The 20,652-nt window shown below is 48.5% G+C and overlaps 1 protein-coding gene across 3 annotated transcripts in view; it reads right to left on the bottom strand.

Annotated features, from left to right (window-relative positions):
- Positions 1-20,652, bottom strand: part of MYRIP (myosin VIIA and Rab interacting protein) — a 366,004-nt gene that overhangs the window by 67,922 nt on the left and 277,430 nt on the right. For all 3 annotated transcript variants that reach the window (XM_072726528.1, XM_026000964.2, XM_072726530.1), the window contains exons 6-9: positions 19,734-19,831; positions 19,459-19,539; positions 16,849-16,992; positions 7,357-7,510 (exon numbers count right to left, since the gene is read on the bottom strand). In XM_072726528.1, coding sequence (XP_072582629.1) covers positions 7,357-7,510; positions 16,849-16,992; positions 19,459-19,539; positions 19,734-19,831 — 477 coding nt within the window. The remainder of the gene's footprint in view (positions 1-7,356; positions 7,511-16,848; positions 16,993-19,458; positions 19,540-19,733; positions 19,832-20,652) is intronic.

Genomic DNA, 20,652 nt, shown 5'->3' with positions numbered 1-20,652 from the left:
TCCCCACGACTGGTTTGGGGTCCTGGGGAGCAGCTGACTCTGGAAGGTTCAAGAGGGCACACCTCTTGAGGAGGCAGAGTGGAAGGTCCCCAAGGAGTCCCGTGAGGCTTTGCATGCCTCCCTTGCTCCAAAGATTAGGAGAAACTCCGAGATCTGGCTCCTATTGCACCTGTCCGTGGGTAGATGGTGACCTCGGTCTCAGAATGCCCCCTCTCCTGCCCTAGGCTGGCTTGGGTGTAGATGGGGGGAAGGGAAGGTTACTGGTGGCAACCCTGGGTTTGGCTCTTTGCCCTTGGGCCATGGTTTTCCCTGGTTGGATGGGAGAGGACTCTGTTACCTGCCCTGGCCTCCCTCAAAGTTAACAACCCCTGTCTTGGTACTTCTACAAATCCCATCCACAACAGCCTGTGCGATGGCAGTGTGAAGTAAGATATATATGTACACACACACACACACCACACACACACACACACCACACACACACACACACACACACACACACACTCTGGACTCTGACCGTGGTTCCTGCTAATATTTGGTCCTGACCCTAGTTTCTGAAACAGGGCTCCTAAATTGAATCCCGTGTAATTTCCTGGGTGATGGGAGCATCTTTTGTTCTAAGGAGGCAACTATGGGCGGCTCCAGGATGAGACTGGCCACCAGAAAGATCATACCATGATTAGAAATGTAGAACTTTCAGCCCCAGCTCCATCCTCCAGAGAAGGAAGAGGGGCTGGAAAATGAGTTAATAATAGACTGTAGCTACATAATAAAGCTTCCATAAAAGTCCCCAAAATAATGGGGTTCTGAGAGCTTTGGGGTTGGCACATCCATGTGCTTAGATAGTGGCATACCCATCTCCTCCGTGCTTAGGACCCTCCAGGGCCTTGCTCCATGTACCTCTTCATCTGGTTGTTCATTTGTATCCTTTATTATATAATGAACTGATGAATATAAGCATTTCCCTGAGTTCTGTGAGCTGAGCTGTTCCAGCAAATTACGGAGCCTGAGGAGGGGGTCATGTAGAGCTGGTTGGTCAAAAGTACAAGTGAGGACCTGAGACTTGCAATTGGTATCTGAAGTCATGTAGTCCTGAGCTCTTGACCGTAGGACCTGGAACTAACTGCAGGGAGACAGGCTCAGCATGGAACTGGAGGATGCCCGGCTGGTGTCAGAGAAGTGGTCAATGTGGAAAAATCCCACATATCTGGTCCCAGGAGTGTTGTGTGTGAGTGGTGGGGGAGTAACAGAGTTTGTTTCTACTCAGCACGTAAGTTTATTTTCAACTCAAGGCACATGCCTCATTGTAGGAGAGATGTGGGGGAGAAAGAGATTGGTATTTCCAGTCATATTTTACAGATGGGGAGACAAAGGTGAGTGAAGTTACATAACTTGTCGAAGGTCACAGAACCCATAACAGGTCCAGTCAGAATGAGGAGCATCTCTGTCCAAAGCCAAGCTCTGGCTTATAGACTGTGCTGTGGAAGCCCTTGGTCTGCTGTGATCAGCTGCCCTGATCAAGGGCAGGCTGGAGTGGTTCTCAGTTTGGGGTCATGGTCTGGGTTGACCTAAACTGGGCTCAGTTTTGTCCAGAGCATTTGTGACAGCTGGTGGCTGGGGCCGCAAGGGTTGACCTGCATGCCAAGGGGCAGAGGGTGCTTAGTCTTACTTTTGTTGAAGCCAAACAGGATGGTGTGCCTTGGGAGTGAGTGGGACGGCACAGTCCTCCTCAGCCACGACTATCTGGCAGAGTCTCATGGCCTTGGGCACCGCAGTTGCCAACAGAAGCTGTTTTCCTTTATTAGGAACCTCACAGGACTTGGGTGATGGGGTTTGGGTGATGAGGGTCCTGGGGCTGTGGAGGAGATCAACTTGCATGTGGACCCCAGCTGCGGGGCGTGAGGCCTCCGGGAGCCACAGCTCCGCTGTGCTGGGACATTGAGGCACAGTCCTGCCAGATGCCATTTCCACACGGATTTCCTACCAATTAAATGACTACTGTTTCAGAGAATGAACTTAAAGTGGTCAGTCACAGTGTTGTCCACAGAGCACTGTACTTGCCAGGACTTCCTTAGAACCACAGCCTTAAGGGAATTCAGATGTTGGTTGAACACATTTCCAACTCAGAGACCCAGTTCTAGGGTCTGACTGGCAGGACATCTGAGTTCCCTTTTTTCTTGAGTCAGAAAGTGGGTTTCTCCTCTTCCAGGAGGATTTTGAGCCCAGTGGGGGCCGATTTAAGCATAGTCCTCCTGGAAGCCTGAGGGCCTGGGCCCTGCCTCTCCCTGGCTCCTCCCACTGTCTTTGGGGTCCATTCCCACCATCTCCATGTGGCAAAGCTCCAGTGACCCCTCAAAGACCTCATCTCTTCGGTTCCCCTTTTCTTACAGCACTTTCTTGTCTCCCTGCCCAGATGTGGCCTCCTCCTCCCCTGAGTCCTCCTGGTGTGACAGCCTGTCTGGCTCATCCCATGACCCAATCTGGGTTCTGGCTGATGACACACAGGGATGAGCTCTCCTCCAATGATGACAAGTCCCTGCGGCAGGGGCTGGATCTCAGTGAATTCTCCAGCCTGCTCCGTCCCAGTACCAGAGCCAGCTGGTGCAGAGGGAAGAGCAGAGGCTGTGGAGTTGGCAGACCTGGGTGGAAAGCTCTGGGAGCCTCTCAGCCTCAGTACTCTCATTGGTGAAAGGGGCACATTCCCTGGCTCGGTGTGGGGATTAAAGGAGGTGACACCCATCAACTGTGTTACGTGTGTCTGCTCAGAGCAGGAGATGGATCCTTAATAGAGCTTCCCCCCTCACCTATCCATGGGCAAAGAACAAGCACATTGGATTCTAGTAGATCCAGGGCTGAGCCCGTTTTCTGACCTGAAAATGGGGACAGTGGCTGTCAGGGAATTATAAGACAACATACATAAAGTCTTGATCAGACTGTCTGCCACCCCTCAGCCTTTTTATCTTCTGCCTGTTGAATTGGCTTCTATTATTTCCTCCTGCCTACAGATCAGCACTCCATACCTAGGTATACGTATCTACATGTGATTCTTTGCCTAAGATGGCTCTGGATCCCAGAGATGGCTTGGCTCTGGATCCCAGAGATGGCTTGGCTGTCCCTCAAGTGGGGGTCGGGGTGGGGCTCCTGGGAGCAGCCCCCAACCAGAGGCTGGGGAAGCTGGTGGATTAGTACCCCCACTCCCCTGCCTGCTGCGCAGGAGTGTGTTCTACACTGGCTCTTGTTGCTCCCCAATGGAAATGAGCTCCAGTTCTGCTTGATTGATAATGAGTCATTTGCCTTCTTTTCCCTTCCCTGTGTCGTGTCCTCTCCCCTCTCTGTGTTTCCTGAGCTCACCTCCTAATAAACCACAGAGTCTCAAATCTTTATATGAGAATCTGCAAACAGAGACACTCCCACGATGCGAAGCAGGCTCAGCCCTGGCTGTGGAGAGTGTTCATCTCCCTGTGGAGGGTGTGTCCCCTCCCTTCCCGGGGCCTATAGTCACCAAGTCTGCCCCCTGGATGGTCTTTGGAGACCAGCTAACATGCTGCTGCTTCTCAGGGGCACATCCTTGGCCTTCTTTCCTTAAGAAGTTAGGCTACTCTGTTCTCTGGGCTTTCACTTTTAAACATTCAAACTATACTATAGTTTATTTTCTTGGTTGTCTACCCTCATCCCCCTTGCCCCGCCCCCACCCTGACCACAGGTTGCATCTTCTTTACTGCTCTACCTCCAGCTCATGCGGAGGTCTGGCACCTCTGTGGGGCTTGTAAAGACTACTTGCTAGTGAACACAGGCACCCACAGGGTGCAGGGGCAAGACTGCACCCTGGCTGTGAGACTCTTAATGAGCCCTTCTGTCTGCAGCCTCTCCTGGGGCCATGGGAGGAAGCCAGAGAGGGAAAGCCCCCAAGAATGCCACTCTGTGCCCTGGCTCCCAGGCTGACTGTGTTGTTGTTGTTGTTGTTTTTTTTTTTTAGGCTGACTGTGTTGTAAACGTGATCATGCACCTGCCTTCGACCCCTACTACATGGACGGCAGGGATTCAGTCTGTCACTGGCTCTTCTCTTCTGCATTTTACAATCCCAGTTTACCACGTTCCTCCGAGAAAGCTAGAGGTTGACCAACTTTTATCTTTGTAAAAGCACAGCTGGCTCCCTGAATGCCCAGCCCTGTGAGAACCTGGTGGTCAAGCTGCATAATCGAAACTGCTCAAAGCTATACTTGGGCACCAATAGCACACTCTCTCAGTCCTCTGGGACTATCCACCAGAAACCCTGTGCCCTTCTGTTCTCTCCTTTGTCCGAGTTCTTTCTCTTTCATGGCTGTGTGGACAAATAAGCAGTCAGCAACTCAAGAGCAGAGGGCTGTCCCCTGATTATAATTTCCTAGCACTGAGCACATGCTGTGCATACAGTAGATGCTCGGTCAAGGTCTATAAAATGAAAATGTGTTTGGGGAGACATTCATTGACTGCTGTAAGCACTGCTGAGGCTCAAAGTGGACCTGCTGTGGTTTCCTCAGCCCTACCATGTCCCTAAAGCCGACCCCAACCATGAATTAAAAGGCTCTGGAAGCAACCTTTCCCCTGAGGCATAAACAGAACTGCTGCAAATAGCCAAAGTGGACATTAACCTAGGCTGACCTCCACCTCTGGGTCTCCTCTGTTCTACATTTCTGCTCTACTGAGACCGGGCAATGCCCCTGGGAATAATCTGCTTCCTGCTATACATATCAAACACCCCTCAAACACCCCTGGGCATTTCAACATGCCAAGGCCAAGCATTCCTCAGAAAAACCAGTGGTTTTCTACATAAAGGCTTTATATTTTTGTGATTTTAAATCTCTGTCCTGAGGGATGCGTGGATTTTTGAGAAGAGTATGAAATCTTTTTTGTGTGTCATATTGTTGAACACATTGTTTGTTTATATACAACTGATAATTATATTTGGGTGCTTTCTTTTACAGAAAATTAGGTAAAAATAATCATGTTTTGAAAATCAAAATTCTTCTCAACTTTATTTGGAATGCTCATAATTCAGCAGGGAACTCTGTGAAATAGAATGTTTTCCAGAAGTTTTTATAATCTCCTCAAAATTTATCAGTGTGTAAGTGTGAATTTTGAAAGGCTATTTATTGTGGTGTTGTTCATATGTTTGCTTTTGGGGAGGGAGGACATTTATTATCATGCTGTAGTTGAAAAAGCCTGCAAACCAGAGCCAGGATGTTTACGTTTGGCCACATTAGCATGGGATCTTGAACAAGTCATTCACCCCCACTGTCCCTCAAGGTTTTTATCTGCCATGCAAGAGAATGGTAACACTTGGCAGCTCTGGAGAAATGAATAAAATAGTGCCTGTAGATGGACCCTGCACATTGTAAAGTGATTTTTAAAGGGTAGCTATTATTGTTTATTGAAGATCTATTATATGATAATTCTTATGTGCCCTCTGGAATTTCAGAGAGCCTTTCTAGAACTTTCAGTTTCTGGTGAGAGAGAAAGAGAAAGAAAGAAAGAAAGAAAGAAAGAAAGAAAGAAAGAAAGAAAGAAAGAAAGAAAAGAGAAAAAAAGGGAAGGAAGGAAGGAAGGAAGGAAGGAAAGAAAGAAGAAAGAAAGAAAGAAAGAAAGAGAAAGAAAGAAAGAAAGAAAGAGAAAGAAAGAAAGAAGAAAGAAAGAAAGAAAGAAAGAAAGAAAGAAAGAAAGAAAGAAAGAAAGAAAAGAATGAATGAACAGATATGCTGGGCAGCAAGAGGAAAGTAAAGAAATTTAGAATAGAAAAATGCACTTAAAAAACAAAAACCCAAGCCATATACGTAAATATGAAACATTTCACATGCTCATAGGATCTCTGTGCAGATTCTACCCATGGGTTCTGCTAAAAGGTTCACATGGTAACCTGTATTGGGAAACTTCTAGAATGACTGTTAAAAACACTGCATGGTTTATGGTTCTTTGCACCATAAGAACAATGGAATTTGTTTCAATAGCTGTTAGTTTAATCCTCTCCCTTAGAAAAGTAGAAACGATAGCGCAATCTTTAAAAGCATATTTCTAAGATGCATAGTTTGCTGTTAATTTTTGTGATGGTTGTTCAAAAAAGGGGCCTAGCTCTGACATGTCCTGGGAGTTGAGAGTCCTTTGTGTTTTCTTCTTGTGAGGACAATGCACCTAGCTTCCATTATGTGTAACTATGTGAGGAAAGCACAGACCTCTGCCAGGGTGGAGTGAGCATCCTGCCTCAGATGCTCAATCATGGGGTCCAGGAGACCTAGATGGCCTAAGCAGGGAGCCTCATGGCCCTCGGCTCTTATCCATGTGGTTCCAAGCACTTCGCAGCCTTTTGATGTGTGACTTTGGGAAAGCGGCTTGGCTAATTTGGGCCTCTTCATTGCGAAGGATTACGTGACCTGGCAGGTTTATAAAGGACTGTGTCTTGTGGATGTTGAGTCTCTGGAGAGGTGAGTTCAAGTACTCCATGCAGAGGTGGGACATTCTAGGAGAAGAATGGGCAGCATGCCATCCTCAGGTGTGAGGGGGATGACACTTGTCCATCAAAGACTTGTGTGCCCTGCCCCTCTTGGGTCAGAGGTATGTTGCTGGGGAGGGGGGTGTCAGCCCAGCCGGGGCTACATTTGCCAGGCCCTTTGCATTGAAGTGGAGCTGTGTAACTGGTTCTTGCTGTGGTCTGGGAGGGAAAGTGGTGTGGACCATTTTCCTGTGGAGGTGGTTAGGAAGCAGGTGTGCTGACTTCTTTGTTCTCTCTTTCTGCATCTGTTGGCTGATATGAATGACCCAGCAAAAGACTGAGAGGCCGCAGAGGACAGCAGAGCCACAAAGTAGAAGGAGCCTCAGGCCTCTAAAGACCACCTCTAGCTAGGACAATGCATTACACTGGTGTGTGATGAGAAATTAAACTATGCTATAGTGGTGAGTGTTACCCTCATTCAGATGTCAGGTTTCCAAAAGGATATTCTTAAAACCAACCCATGCTGGGACCCAAATCCTGAACACTGAAATACCCTGCGAGATTGGATTACCATTTCTGGCCTGCATTAGATACACTCTCTGGATCTACAAGGAATAGTAAGCTTAAGTGTGGCCACAAAACCCAGGCATTTCATCACTGGGGCCCAGGAGCCCCCCACTGTCTCACGGGTCTCAGCAGGAAAACTGCCCAGTGGGAAACATGAACGCACTTTACATGTGTGCTGTGCTAGAGGCCTTGGGACTTGGTGGTTCAGCTGCCTCAAATGGGCACACAGCAACTCGAGCTGATGGAGAAGGAACTGAACAGGGAGAAACCTCCCAACAGCCCGCCTGGGACCCACAGACCAACCAGACACCACTTAAAACAGTTACTTGTCTCGTCCAGCCTGTCCATGCTCTTCCAGCTGGGCAAGGCTGCCTCCTCCCTTGGTGGCTGGCCCTGGCCCTTCGGTGGCCTCGATGCGGCTTCCAGTGAAGGGGTCTTCAGAGCATCCTCTTTGGGGAGTGAGAACGAAGACTGGGACCTCTGTGAGGAAAAAAGAGGGTTAGAGGGGGACTGAGGAGCACAGTCACAAGGAAGGATGCCTTCTGCTTTCTGATAGATGACACTTCTGGTGGAGAAGGCATGTTTGATAGTGTTGGCCCTTCCCGTGCTGAGACTTAAAAGCTGCAAATCAGTGCATAACAGCCTGTTGTCCTATAGATCCTTTTATCCAGCCATCCTCCTAGCAACATTTCTTAGGCCAATTGTGCTGAAAAAGGAGAGCATCTTCTCCCTGAAGACCTCCAAACGTGAGTTTGGGCAGCCCAAACTGAAAGGTACAACACAATGTCAGTGCTACAACAGATTAGTGAGCCAAGTCTGGCCCGTGCACAAACCTACAACCATTGCAGCATATTCCCATTTACTGTCTGAATCAAAGAAGGGAAAAGAAACTGTTGCCTAAGAAGTGGCAGTGAGATTTCAACTGACAGGCAGGAATTATGTTTGAATCATATCACATGTATATGTCACTACATACACGCAAACATATATATGTTACAAGTGGTACAAAGAATTTGAAGCTCAATGTTAAAGATAACAAATGGGAAAGAGACCGATGATTTAATTCCCTGGGAGATGTAGAAACTTAGGCTTGCCCTGCACACAGTAAATGCATAACAAGTGGGAGCTTTACAAAGAAATTTGAGAATGCCAATGAGAAAGAGCAACAACAGCGCCAGGATGTTTTGGGGACAAAATGGAGCTTCATGGCTGGAATTTGGGGAGCAGACATGTACCCAGTAGCCTCTCCTGAAGGATGGCTGACCAGGCTGAGAAAAAGCACAGAGATAGCTGAGGGTCAAGGAGGTCCAGTATCCCTACCATTGCAGGCCAGACCAGTACCCAAGAGCCCTCAAATATAAGCCATATGGTATACTTTTTTTTTTTGGAGAGGGTGGTATAAGCCAGTTCTGGTTCTGACAGAGTTATAGCAAACCGCTTCTGCTTCCCCTCACAGAGGGGAGGCTGACCTAGGAGGAAGATGGGTTTGCAGAATACGGAACCTCTAAGATGTGTACTCAGGGTCACAACATGCCTCTCACACCCTTGCAAATAGGGAAGAGAGATGATGGGCCTCCAGACCTGCCTTTCTGTATTTACAGGTTAACATGGTCCAGGGGACAAATGAGTTCTCTCCATCTTACCAATTCCCTAAGATCCTGTGTGCTTCCAGTTTGAATAGGCTCATAGGAAATGCCTTACCCCAAGCTGGGCGGGGGGAGGGAGGGGTCCTGGGCTTCCTCTCTGCTAACTTGTACCCTACTGCACTCTATTGCAAGCATCTGGTTTTTGCCTGGTATCCCCATTAGACTGCTTGCAAATGAGGGTAGTTAATGGCCTGTTAATGGTGGCACAGTAACTGGTATAGATGTGGAAATTAGTGCATGTTTGCTGTGGGGTGAATGTGATTTGGGGTGGGCTACAGGATAGGTTTTCAGAAGTACCTGATATTTTTCCTCCGCTAATGTCTTGGATAAAACTGAGGAGCAAGTGAAAGAAATGAGAAGAAGCTCACTATCATCCTCACTTATACCATGGAGGGCAAGGTCTAACTTGTAGCACAGCCAAGCTAATGCATGCACATCATATGGCTTTGAGCCGACTGCCACTCCCTTTATGTCAAGGGCACAGAAAGTATGGATCCTGTCCCTAGTGTCCTGAAAACCAAAGTTTTTATGGGGATGGATGGGTATTCAGGGAGTCATCTATGAGTTTGTTAGATCCTTAACAGATAATAAGCAGCTGCCAGAGGGCAGAGATCAAGTCTGGTCAAGTGGAATTACTAAAAAATGAAGGAAAAAAATCCTTCTATGGCAAACCCCTGTATACTCAGGGAACACACCCCTGACACTCATCCTACTGTGGTCTGGCAAGAAGACTCCCCTTCTATGTGATCCCACAGATAATTCCATGTATTCTGTTACAATCGTACTACAACTTGTCAATTTTTCCAAAGACTGTGAGCTCTTTGAAGGCTGGAATGGTCTTCTGGGTGTGATCTTTGGTTGCATGTTTGTGACTGAATTTACAGGACTTTAGACGGAGGTCTGGCCCTTGGGGAGCTGAAAAATCTATTGTCAGGGTCACTTTCCAATAGGTCACTTTCCATGCCCTGACTTTTCTTTTTCTTTAATATCTGCAAGATTCTCACTATAAATCACTGCATATGTGTTTACAAAAGGGGAAAATGATATTTAATGTTTCATTTTACAGTGGTTCACATAGTATTTTGCTTTCATCTGTATGTGTCTTTAAGAGGTGGCTTGGGTCCACTTTTATGGGATAGAAAAGCTCGTCATCTACAAAAGCCAACACTAAGAAATGAAAAGTTCCTCTGGTTGCAACAGGGAAGATGGAATCTGTTCTTCATGAAAGAGTTGGGGACACCAGACTTTTATCATCTATTTCAGGCAAGCCATTGTTTCACACTAGATGAAAATGACAACCACAAAATACCGCAAGGTCTGGCTTCCCTAGGTCTCAGACACTGCTGGCTCAGTCTCCAGCCAGGATGGAAAAGCCCCAGTTCTGAGACCCAGATTCAGTTTTGCCAAAAATAAATTGCAATAAATATATTGCCCAGCAGATGGCGTTATGATAACGCTTTCGCTCACCACTTAGTTCTCTGGTTCTTGGTAAGTGATGGGATTATTTGAGTCATTTATTTGCTCATTACCCTGGCTGGGTCTTTGTGCCTACTCTTTCTTTCTTTTTGAAAGTTTTTATTTATGTGTTTATGTATTTATGTATGTATGTATGTATTTATTTATTTAAGAGAGAGAGAGAGCGCACGCAAGCGAGAAAAAAAGATCAGAGTGGGTGGGCTGGTGTGGGGGAGAGGCAGGCAGCCCAATATGGAACTTGATCCCAGGACTCTGAGATCATGATCTGAGCCAAAGGCAGACACAACCAACTGAGCCAGCCAGGTGCCTCGTGTCTACTCTTTCATTCTCCCCTACGACCTCTGCTTTTCTTCCCTTCCTCTTACCCACCCTAGTATCCATGGAAGAAGCAGGGCTGGTGATGTCAGGAAGGGCTGGCCTGAGTTAGTGTCTGCACATCTATACAAGGAGGGCTGGGAATGGTTGGTGGAATCCATGGTCCAGGAATATTAGTGGGCCAGCAAAGTCTTGCAAAGGTGAACTTGAGAGTCTGAGCTTTGAAGCAGGCCTGCCTCAACTCTTCCAGCACTAACTAATGGGTGGTGTGTTAGGCAGTGAGTCGGTCAATGCCAGCTCTTCCTGCTGCGCTATGGGATCTTGGTGGGGACAGGGGGCTTCAACTGTTCTATGCCTCAGTTTCCTCATATAAAAGGATCAGTGTCATGCCTGGTATACATAAAAAGCACTCAATGAGTATTAATCAGTATAAGAGTATTTACTACACTCTACTGCTGAGCCAGGGCAACATATGCATTCTCTCGCTTGGTCTGATAGAATGCATGTGAGGAAACTGAGGCAGGGGTTGGATAACTGGCCCAAGCACATGGCTGGTCAGGGGCCAGAGGCAGGGTCTGAGCTTGGGTCTGCCTGGCCGATTCCATGCCTTCTCCATGCTGTGCCAAGCCTGTGCTGTGAGCCTGGGAACAATGCCCTCCTGGCTAACGTGCTCCAGCCCAGCAGGACTTGCCATTGGAACCAGCTGGCTCTGACGCTCTGGGTGAAACATGCAGCATGATTACGAGTTACCTCTGTAAGACCTTCCTTTGCAGTTGCTGGTTACCTCGTGTGGGCAGCAGCATGACATGCTCCCTACATCCCTTGGAATGGTCCACTGTCGCAATGATGGCTAGGACTATCAACACTGCCAACACAGCAGGCTCCTTGAGGCACTGCCCATGGCTTCAAAATGTTCTCTGCTTGCAAGGAGGCCACACCGTAAAACAGGGAGAGAATGGGGGCACCTGGGTGGCTCAGTGGTTGAACATTTGCCTTCGGCTCAGAGTGTGATCCTGGGGTCCTGGGATTGAGTCCCACACCGGGCTCCCTGCAGGGAGCCTGCTTCTCCCTCTGCCTATGTCTCTGCCTCTTTCCCTGTGTCTCTGGTGAATGAATAAATAAAATATTTTTTAAAAAAGAGAGAGAGAATGAATGACAACTGAGACAAAGCTTTGCTTTGTATTTTTAAGGTCAGGCATCAATACCGAATTCAATCCAGTGATTATAAAGAATAAACAATACATTAGGTCTGTACTGTAACCACTCAAAGGAGAGGCAAATATGAGGAAGGAAGGGATGGAAACACAAGAGAAAAGGCTGGGAAAAATAGAAAGGGATAGAGAGATGTCTCTTGGTCACTGGGCACATCGTAAGAACCCTGCTCCTGCTGTCATCATGGTTATTATCAGCAGGATCACCAAGTTATTATGAACACAACTTTGTATATAATATACGTGCACAAAGAGACTGGCATTAAATGAATTACAAGCTCTGAACTACGGGCTTTTAGGATATTGCATCCGAAGGCTCTGAAAGCTGGATGGCATTGACCTCCCTACTGGCAGAGAACCACACAATAAGGGAGGAAATTAAAAAGAGAATGATCATATTCAAGTTTCTTTCAAGAGAACAGACCAGAACTCCTGGCTGCATGGGGAGGGATTCAGTTTGGGTCTTGCAGATAAGCACAAGTAGCAGGGCCTGCAGTGTTCTGGGATTCTGCAGTTATTCTCTGAGCCAGAGGGGTCTGGGTCATTGGAGAACTGATGAAAACTCCACTGCCTGGAGGCCAGGTTAGGGCCCTCCACGGTCTGGAGGTCAGGAAGCCTCCCTCAAAGCAGAAAGAGGCTCCCTAAGCCTGCAGCCCTTTGGTCTCACCAGGGCAGATGTGGGTCAAGGACACAGATGCCCGGGCTCATCTCCAGAGCCCGTGAGTCAGCCCTGGAGTGGGGCTGTGGCGGTGATGCAGATGAATAACCAGGGGGAGAGCAGCTGGTCAAAAGATGGGGGGGCCACCTTCTGTGAGCTCTCCAAGAACCAAGACTTGGCCTTGACCAAGACCTGCCGCTTCACGTGCAGGCTCTGGCCAGTGATGAGGCCCATTTCTACATTTATACCCTCTGTTTACCACTTTCTCCTTATCTCAATCCTAGACCAATGCTGTGCAATAAAACTTTCTGGGGTGATGGCAATATTCTGGAGTGTCTACTATAGTAGCCGCCAGCCAGGGGTGCTCCTGAGCACTTGAAATGTGGGCCAGTGTATCAGAAGAACTGGATTTTTAAACCTTATTTCATTTTAATTAATTTCAGTTTGAAAAAAATTTTTTTGATTTATATCTTTGCCATTTATTTTAAAACTCTTATTCAAAATATTAAATAATACATTCAGATATGAAAAATCACTGCAATAAAAACAGTTTACCTGTATTTCCATTGTGCTCCCTTCCTTATTAGGACAGTAAATTGTCCACCTGAGAGAAATGGCAGATTGCCCTACTTCTTCCATCTTTACACAAGGCACATGCTCACTGGTTCACCCAGGCTTTCTGGTGTTTAACATATATTAGGGGTTATGTTTTCTAAAAAATTGCAGTGACATTTTTAAGTTAACCTTGGTTCAAATCACATATTTACAAACTGATCAACTTTTTATTATATAAAGACAGGCTAAGATGAAATACATTAAATAATTTCCAGTTGCTGTGAAAAACAAAACAAAAGAAAATAAAACAAGTACTTGAGTCTTGTGGCCACTGTTGTAGAGAATGCAGCCCTAGGCCTGAGAGACAGTGGAGTCTGATGATCTCATTTTATAGAGGAAGAAGCTAGATCAAGGGCTTTGGAAGAGAAGAAAGGTATTCAACTCCAGCTCCACCAATCACAAAATGTGAGGCCTTGGGTAACTTTTGGTAGAGCTTTAGTCTCCGTTTTCTCACCTATAAAATGGGTTCGGTAATACCCACACCCGCACCTTGTGGTGAGGGGTAGAAGAAACAACATGAGATGGGCAAACGTACTTGTTCCTGCCCCTTCCCCATATGTCCTCATTGGCAACTAGAACCGCAGTTGTCATGTGGCATGACCCAGGGGGCACCACTTGGACTGGACTCTCCAGGTGAATAGTTGTGCAATATGGTGGCCTTGGCCAGGGTCAGTCCCCCTTAGGCCCTAACTTGGGGATGTGATGTTAGCACAGAGTCTTTTACCACAGGGGATGGGGGCCAAGTGCAGGCCAGGGTGGGGAGAAAGCACTGGCTTTGCCCTTGAGGGTGAACAGTGTGCCTAGTGACCCTGCATGGAGCACTGGAAAGGCTATCCTTGTCTCCAGATGTGCCACCCCTTGAGACCCCGGGCTGGCCTGGCCATGGTGCTGGTCGGAGGGAAAGGTCTTGGGTTCCTGACCAAGGGAAGTGAGGCTCGGGTCTGTCCAGGTGTCAAGACCCAGGTGTGGCATCAAACCGAAGTCTGGAGACAAGAGAGGAAGGCAGCAGGCCAGAGATAAGGAGGAAGGGAGGAAGGGATGAGACATGCTGGGAAGTGGTGGTATAGGGGCATAAGGAGGGGTCCAGTCCTTTCCTGTAGGCCCTCGCAGGGGACTGGGCTGGCCAGCTTATCCTGTTAGCCTGTGAATGTGGTTGGAACCAAACGCAATAGCACTTATTCAGAGGAGGTGTCCGAGCTTCTTTGTCCCTGGAAGATCTAGAACTTGGTATGAGCCTTTCTACACAGCTAACTAATCAAGAATCGATGGATTCTTACCATTGAGTGCTGGGTGAGGTGCAGTCTCTCCTTCCAGATAATATTTTTTAAAAGCTCTAATCACCCTGCTGTCTTTAAACCAAACCACCAGCTACAAATGGTCACTCATAAGGGTGTGGATGCTGGTGTTTTGCTGAGACCTTAATCCATATATTTTCCTTCCATCACAGGTATCCTGGAAGCTGGAGGGGAAGGGTTCAAGTCTAGGCCACGACTAAATTCCCCATAAATCAACATTCTGCCATCAGGTGGCCATGGCCCTACACTGAGAAACAGCTACCATGTGCCCAATGCTGAGCTGGCCCAGTGCCAGAACATGTGACCATTGACCATTGAACATGTGGCTATTAGGGGGCTAATGATATTGGCTGCTCAAAAGGGCAAACTGTGCCAGGGACCCAGCTGGATACTGGATTCTCTTCACACCTAGATTCAGGCTGCTTTGCTCAGGGCAGCTCTCATGAGTACAAGGGTGAGTGGAGAAAAGACAAAGCATTCACATCTCCCTAACTGATATTGTTGACAAAAATATGCTGTTTACATATTGCAAATCACAGAGTTGGGAGAACTCACAGGGAGAGGTCGGGGGGACTTTTTTGATCAAATATCAAAGTTAAGGATGATTAATAGGAGCCAGTGGAAGTCTTGTCCCCTCTGTAAGGTACCAGGTCCTATGATCTGGGTGGTTACAGTGTTATCTGTATCAATGTCCTTTATGGGCTTTTCTCAAACTACAGCCTCAAGGATGTCTCCCACCCCCTCCCACGCAGGTGGATTCAAGCCCAGGGAAGGTGGCCATACCTTGCAAAGCACTGAATACCAGAAATTCAAAAGATGCCTAGAGTGAGAGAGGGACTTCCATTAGGCCTTATCCTATATCAAAATCTAGGAAAAAAAGGGATCCCTGGGTGGCGCAGCGGTTTGGCGCCTGCCTTTGGCCCAGGGCGTGATCCTGGAGACCCGGGATCAAGTCCCACGTCGGGCTCCCAGTGCATGGAGCCTGCTTCTCCCTCTGCCTGTGTCTCTGCCTCTCTCTCTCTCTCTCTGTGTGACTATCATAAATAAATAAAAAAAAAATAAAAAAAATCTAGGAAAAAAATCATATTCTGCCATTTGCTTTAGGATAAATAAGTTAAGAAACGCATCAGCTCTGTCTACATTGACGTTGAAGCCAAAGTGACAATTGTGGTGTGCAGGAGGCGGGCATTTGGCAAAACAAATTTTCTGGCAAGGAAAGGAAACTCCTGGAGGATTTGTTTTAGCAAACCAAACAGGAATCCCATGAGACTCTGACCTGTGCCCAAGGCCCTGCATCCCAGGTGGACTAGAGTTTCTCCAGCCAGCTGAGGGGCTCAGTGGGAGGTCCCCCTGGGAAGCATCACTGCTATTTTAAGCTGCTTTTGGCCAGTGTTTGACTAGGGGGTGTGCATGAAGCATTTCCTGTCCTGCTGGTGGAAAGAGGGGCAAGGGGCGCTGCTGCCGTAACTGCTGCTGTGCCCACTGTTCTGACTCATTCTAGAGACCACTGTCCCGCATCTCTGGTGACACTCAGTGTGTTGCCAGCCTCCCTGAGGTGGCAGGAATATCATTTCTAGGTTGAACCATAAGCATAGCAAGGAGTCCCCCTGAACATCTGGTGGGAAAACAGGCATTTCATATCCTAAGAGCCTCCCAATGAAACAGGACACAGGAGCAGAGCATAGGAAATGCTCGGAGTCAGGAGCCCTGGGCTCTGGTCCTGCCCCACCCCTCAACTTAGTTCCAGTGACTCAGGCTAGGTAGGCCTCAGTTTACTGCTCTGTAAAATGGGGATAATGCTGGATGCGCTTATGTGGATCTAATGAAATAATATGTGCAAACACCCTGTGCACAGAAGGTCTACATAGAAGAGAAGTATTGGTCACTTGCTGAGCCTGGGGGGATTTGCAAGGCGACGCCACGCATGCAGCCTGAGCTCACAGCAGCAGGAATGAGTCAGTGAATTCTCTGAATGACAGGCTATTTGAAGGGCATGTGCCTCTCCTTTCCCTGAACCCCAAGTCCGTTTCCAGCCTCAACCTTTCCGCAGAGTGCCCACAATGTGGGCTGACTTGTAACTTGGCCTGCTTTGCTCACCAGATTATACAGTCCCCCAGGGCAGGGATCGAGGCTCCTATTTACTTTGTTCTCCTGGGTGTTAAGTTCACAACAGCAGCAGTAAAATAAACTGATGGCATGCTGACAAAGGAAGGTTCTGCCAATAAATCAATGAAGTTAAATCTCTGATAAGGTCATAAAGATGCTCCTTGTTACCCCCCGGCATCTGGCAGCTGGTGAGGGCACGGGGAGGACTGACACAGGTGAGACTTCTGTGCATGCTTTTGTACCTGTATGCCTGACCGCACAGTGGGGGTGCACACCCGTTTTGCAATCTGCTCAGGTAGGGGATGAATGAATGTCACTGACCCAAGGAGGAGTAGCGTAAACACCTATTTCTCACTCTGCCCCACTTCAGGCAGGCACATGAGCCAACTGCACATGATGAGTGTGGTGGCCCCACGTCTATGGGGAGAAGGCCTCCAACCTGCACTTGTGCGGGACACCTGTGTGGTGTGGGTGGTGGCACTGCTCAGGGACTCACCCAGAGGGTGGAGGGAACTTGGGGGCCTCCTGGGGGCGCCATGATCCCCTCGTCAGCGGCCTCCGCGCTGCTGCTCTGGGGCTGCGACCACTCTGGCTCTTCTTCCATTGGCTGCTCGCCTTTGCTTTTCTGTTTCCTTATGATCTGGGGAGGAGGCAGGTGACAAAAGAGGGTAGATTATTGGCAAGGCCTTGGGGGGCCATGTGGACTAACAGGGACCATCTCTGGGATTATTTTTTAGCCACGTAAGAGTTTAGTTTCAACAAAATACCAGCCTGTTTGGATCTGCTTTAGGGTAAAACAGCACAACTATAGCCCTAGGCATTCTACAGCACTTCACATTTTATAAATAATAATTTTATGATGCTAACAACCTCCATTCATTAAGTGCCTACCATTGACAGACCGTTGCAGGCACTGTATATGCTCTACCTCATTTAATCCTCAAAATAATCCTAAGAGCTCTGGGCGATGACTCTCCTCATTTTATAGTCAAACTGGCTCAGAGAGGTTGAGTTATCAGTTAAGACCACACAGCTCATGAATGCTGGAGCTGCATCTCAAACCCACAGTCTCTGGCTATAAATCCTGGTTTTAGGAAGCCTTGGCAGGGTCTATGAAGGGTACCGAGCCATCAGGGAAGGCTTCAGCTTATTTGTACCACTTGCTATGTTGGGCACAGCCATTTGGATAGAATGAATGTATTCGTTGCACAGCGGTGTCTGGGCTCCCAGCTTCCTCCTATAGGCAGGAAGCAGCTGAGAAAACTGATGAGCCACCAGTCCAGGTGTATTCTTCAAAGTCTTTGTAGCCCAGACAGGATGATAGAGTGGGAGGCTGAGAGCAGGGAGAGCTATGCATTGAGGTGCCATGCCCTGGGGGAGATGGGGGCCTGATCAAGGTGTACCCCCAGCTCCATGGTGGGGTCCTGGCCACAGGTGCCCAGTGGGCTCTGGGATGCTGGGGACTAGTCACATCCTGTGCAACTGGCTGCACAGTGGGCAGGGCAGTGCTGCTTCCCTGTTGGGGCCCCAACAGTGTATGCTGGCCATGTGTGGACAGATGGCTTGTTTGCTGGGTTCTTAGGTCTCTAGCTTAAAAGCAGCTGAATCTGGACTGCATATACTTTGAACTGTGGGTTGGATGAGCCACATGGGGATCTCTGGGGGATAAGTGGGGATCTTCTGTATGTGGCATATGGACAGGACATGGAGTTTGTGACCAAAAGGGAAAACTAAAATCCCTGCATGCCGTCCCTTTGTTGCGTGACTCTGCATCCATCCCAGGATTGGTACAGCACACTTCCCACCTCGGCAATGGGCTGATGGGGTGCCTTGCTTTGCTTTGGTTGAGGACAATGACCTCTGAGGGGGGAGTGGGTAACCATGGGGGTCAGGGCTGAGCACGGGCCTCAGTCCACATCCCTACTTCCTCTTGTTCACCTAGGCTTCTGTCCAGGCCCTGAGTAGCTACTGTGCCTTCAGCTGGGCCCCAACATGAACACACTGCATGGATGCATATCCCAACCCACAGCTGGAGCTGGGGTCACTGCAGATGCATGAGCCACAAAGAAATTGAGGTATAGTAAAACATATATTTGGTTTTTGCCTGTGGTTCCTGGCAGTGAGATTAAAAACCTTTGGAGTGATTTTGCTATGCTAATGAGGCAACTCAAAGCTGGGAACTTTCAGCTCCACCCACAACCTCTGGGGAGGAGGAGGGACCATGTGCACTTGGCTGGCGCAGGGAAGGCTGTGGTCTGCACACTCCCTCCCCAGGCCTTGTTACCTTGTGTATCTCTTCATCTGGCTGTTCATTTGTATCCTTTATGATAAACCAGTCATTGGAAGTATAGCACTTGCTGAGTTTTGTGCGTTGTTCTAGCAAATCATCCAACCTGAGGGTTGTCATGGGAATCCCTGGATTTGTAGTAGGCTGGGCAGAAGCGTGGTGACCTGGGGATACCTGACACTTGTCACTGGTATCTGAAGTAGGGGCAGTCTAGCGGGGACTGAGCCCTAAAGTTGTGAGGTCTGTGCTAACTCAGAGTGGAACTGAACTGAACTGAAGTGAAGTGAAAGGAATTGTAGGACACCCAGGTGGTGTCAGAGAATTGCCTGGAACACAGAACTAATCCTTGTTCGGAGCCATAGAGTCTGGGGGTGGCTGGCTTCTCAATAATAATAAACGGATACACCATGTCAGGGACAGCTTAGGGCATATGGGTAGCAGGGGGTGACTGCAAATTCAGCAAGAGACGATTTGAGAGGTGTGAGAAGAGGACACACATATATGCACACACGCGCACGCGCACACACACACACACACACACACACACACACATGCAGGACACCCAGGAAACAGGAAGACAGTGAGTCGCCTGCTCAGTGCTGAGTTCCTGGCTTCTTACCCGTTAGCTCAATCCCTATAGGCAACCACATTCCATACCTCTGTTTACATTTTGCAGCACCATGCAATCCCTCTGCATTGGCCACCAGAGCACAAAAGGGAAAAGTGACAAGGCACAGAAATGGTGCCCAAGATACAGTGGGACCCACACGATCGGGGCCAGGCTGGCAGACTCATTGCGGGATGCCATGGTCCACCTACCTTCTGCAGGATAGTGGTGGCCAGTTCCTCGGTCAGCTCCTCCTTGTGGTCCCGAAGGTAACTGGCCTCGTTTTGCTTGTCCTGTGAAGGAGGGAAGAGAATGGCCTCATGCTGTGGGTGGGAGTCCTGGCCGCAGATGCAGAGGGAGGGTGGACCCTGCTCTAGTCAAGGACTGCCACCATGAGGCTGGCTTCCCGACAATCTGTACTTCTTCTGGTGGCCAGGACCTTGCCCCCCTGCCTCCCCCATCCCTTGTGAGGAGAAGAGGGTCCTACCAGACTGTCCCCATAGGCTTCTGCCTTGGAAATTGCTTCCTCAATGGCCTCTTCAGCCACCCGCAGGGCAACAGCCAATGTATCCATCATGCTGTGTCCTAGACAGGAAACAGAACACAACCACTTTCTGAAAGGGAAAGACAAATAAAATGACTGTTCCACTTTAGTTCTTCTGTTTAAGTCTTACAGAGGCTGGGGGCTAAGCTCCCCTCTGCTCAGCATGGTGCACGGGCACCGGCTTGTCCCCTGCCTCACTGTCTCCCATCACCCCCAAACCCCAGACACAGCAAATTGTCTCTGATTCTTTGAGAGCTACTGTCTCTCCCTCCTGACTCCCGGATCTTGGCCTTCTTTCCTCTGGATCCCTGCTCTGTACCTGGGCTGGCTCCTGGGGACCCCAAGGCTTGGCCTGAGGGTTCCTTCTCTGGAAATCCTCCTCCTCTGCTCCCTCCTGTCCCACCATGGCTGGATGTCCACCCAAGGCTCTGGGGTCGCTTCCCATGGAGTCAAAGAGACTGTCTCCCATCCAGGTCATTCTCAGAGAGCAGGACTAGATCACATGCAGTCCCTGCTGCACCCTGACACTAAGCACAGCTCCCAACACACAGATGGCTTAGAGGTACGTGCACAGGAGGACTTCATATAAAGAAATAGCAGTTCCTCATCTGCTTTCTCAGATGAAGATTATGTTTTATTTTGTGCATATCATATGCCACTGTGAAGATAAGGATGGATGAAAATTATTCAATGTTCTAAGGGCACTGGACTGTACACATGTGATATAAATTCAAAACCCATGGGAGCATTTTTTAAAATAAGAATTTTATTTATTCATTCATGAGAGACACAGAGAGAGAGGCAGAGACACAGGCAGAGGGAGAAGCAGACTACCTGAGGGGAGCCCAATGTGGGACTTGAT

The sequence above is a fragment of the Vulpes vulpes genome, chromosome 11, assembly GCF_048418805.1.
Source record: "Vulpes vulpes isolate BD-2025 chromosome 11, VulVul3, whole genome shotgun sequence".
Taxonomy (NCBI): Eukaryota; Metazoa; Chordata; class Mammalia; order Carnivora; family Canidae; genus Vulpes; species Vulpes vulpes.
This window is presented reverse-complemented; position numbering and strand designations above follow the sequence as displayed.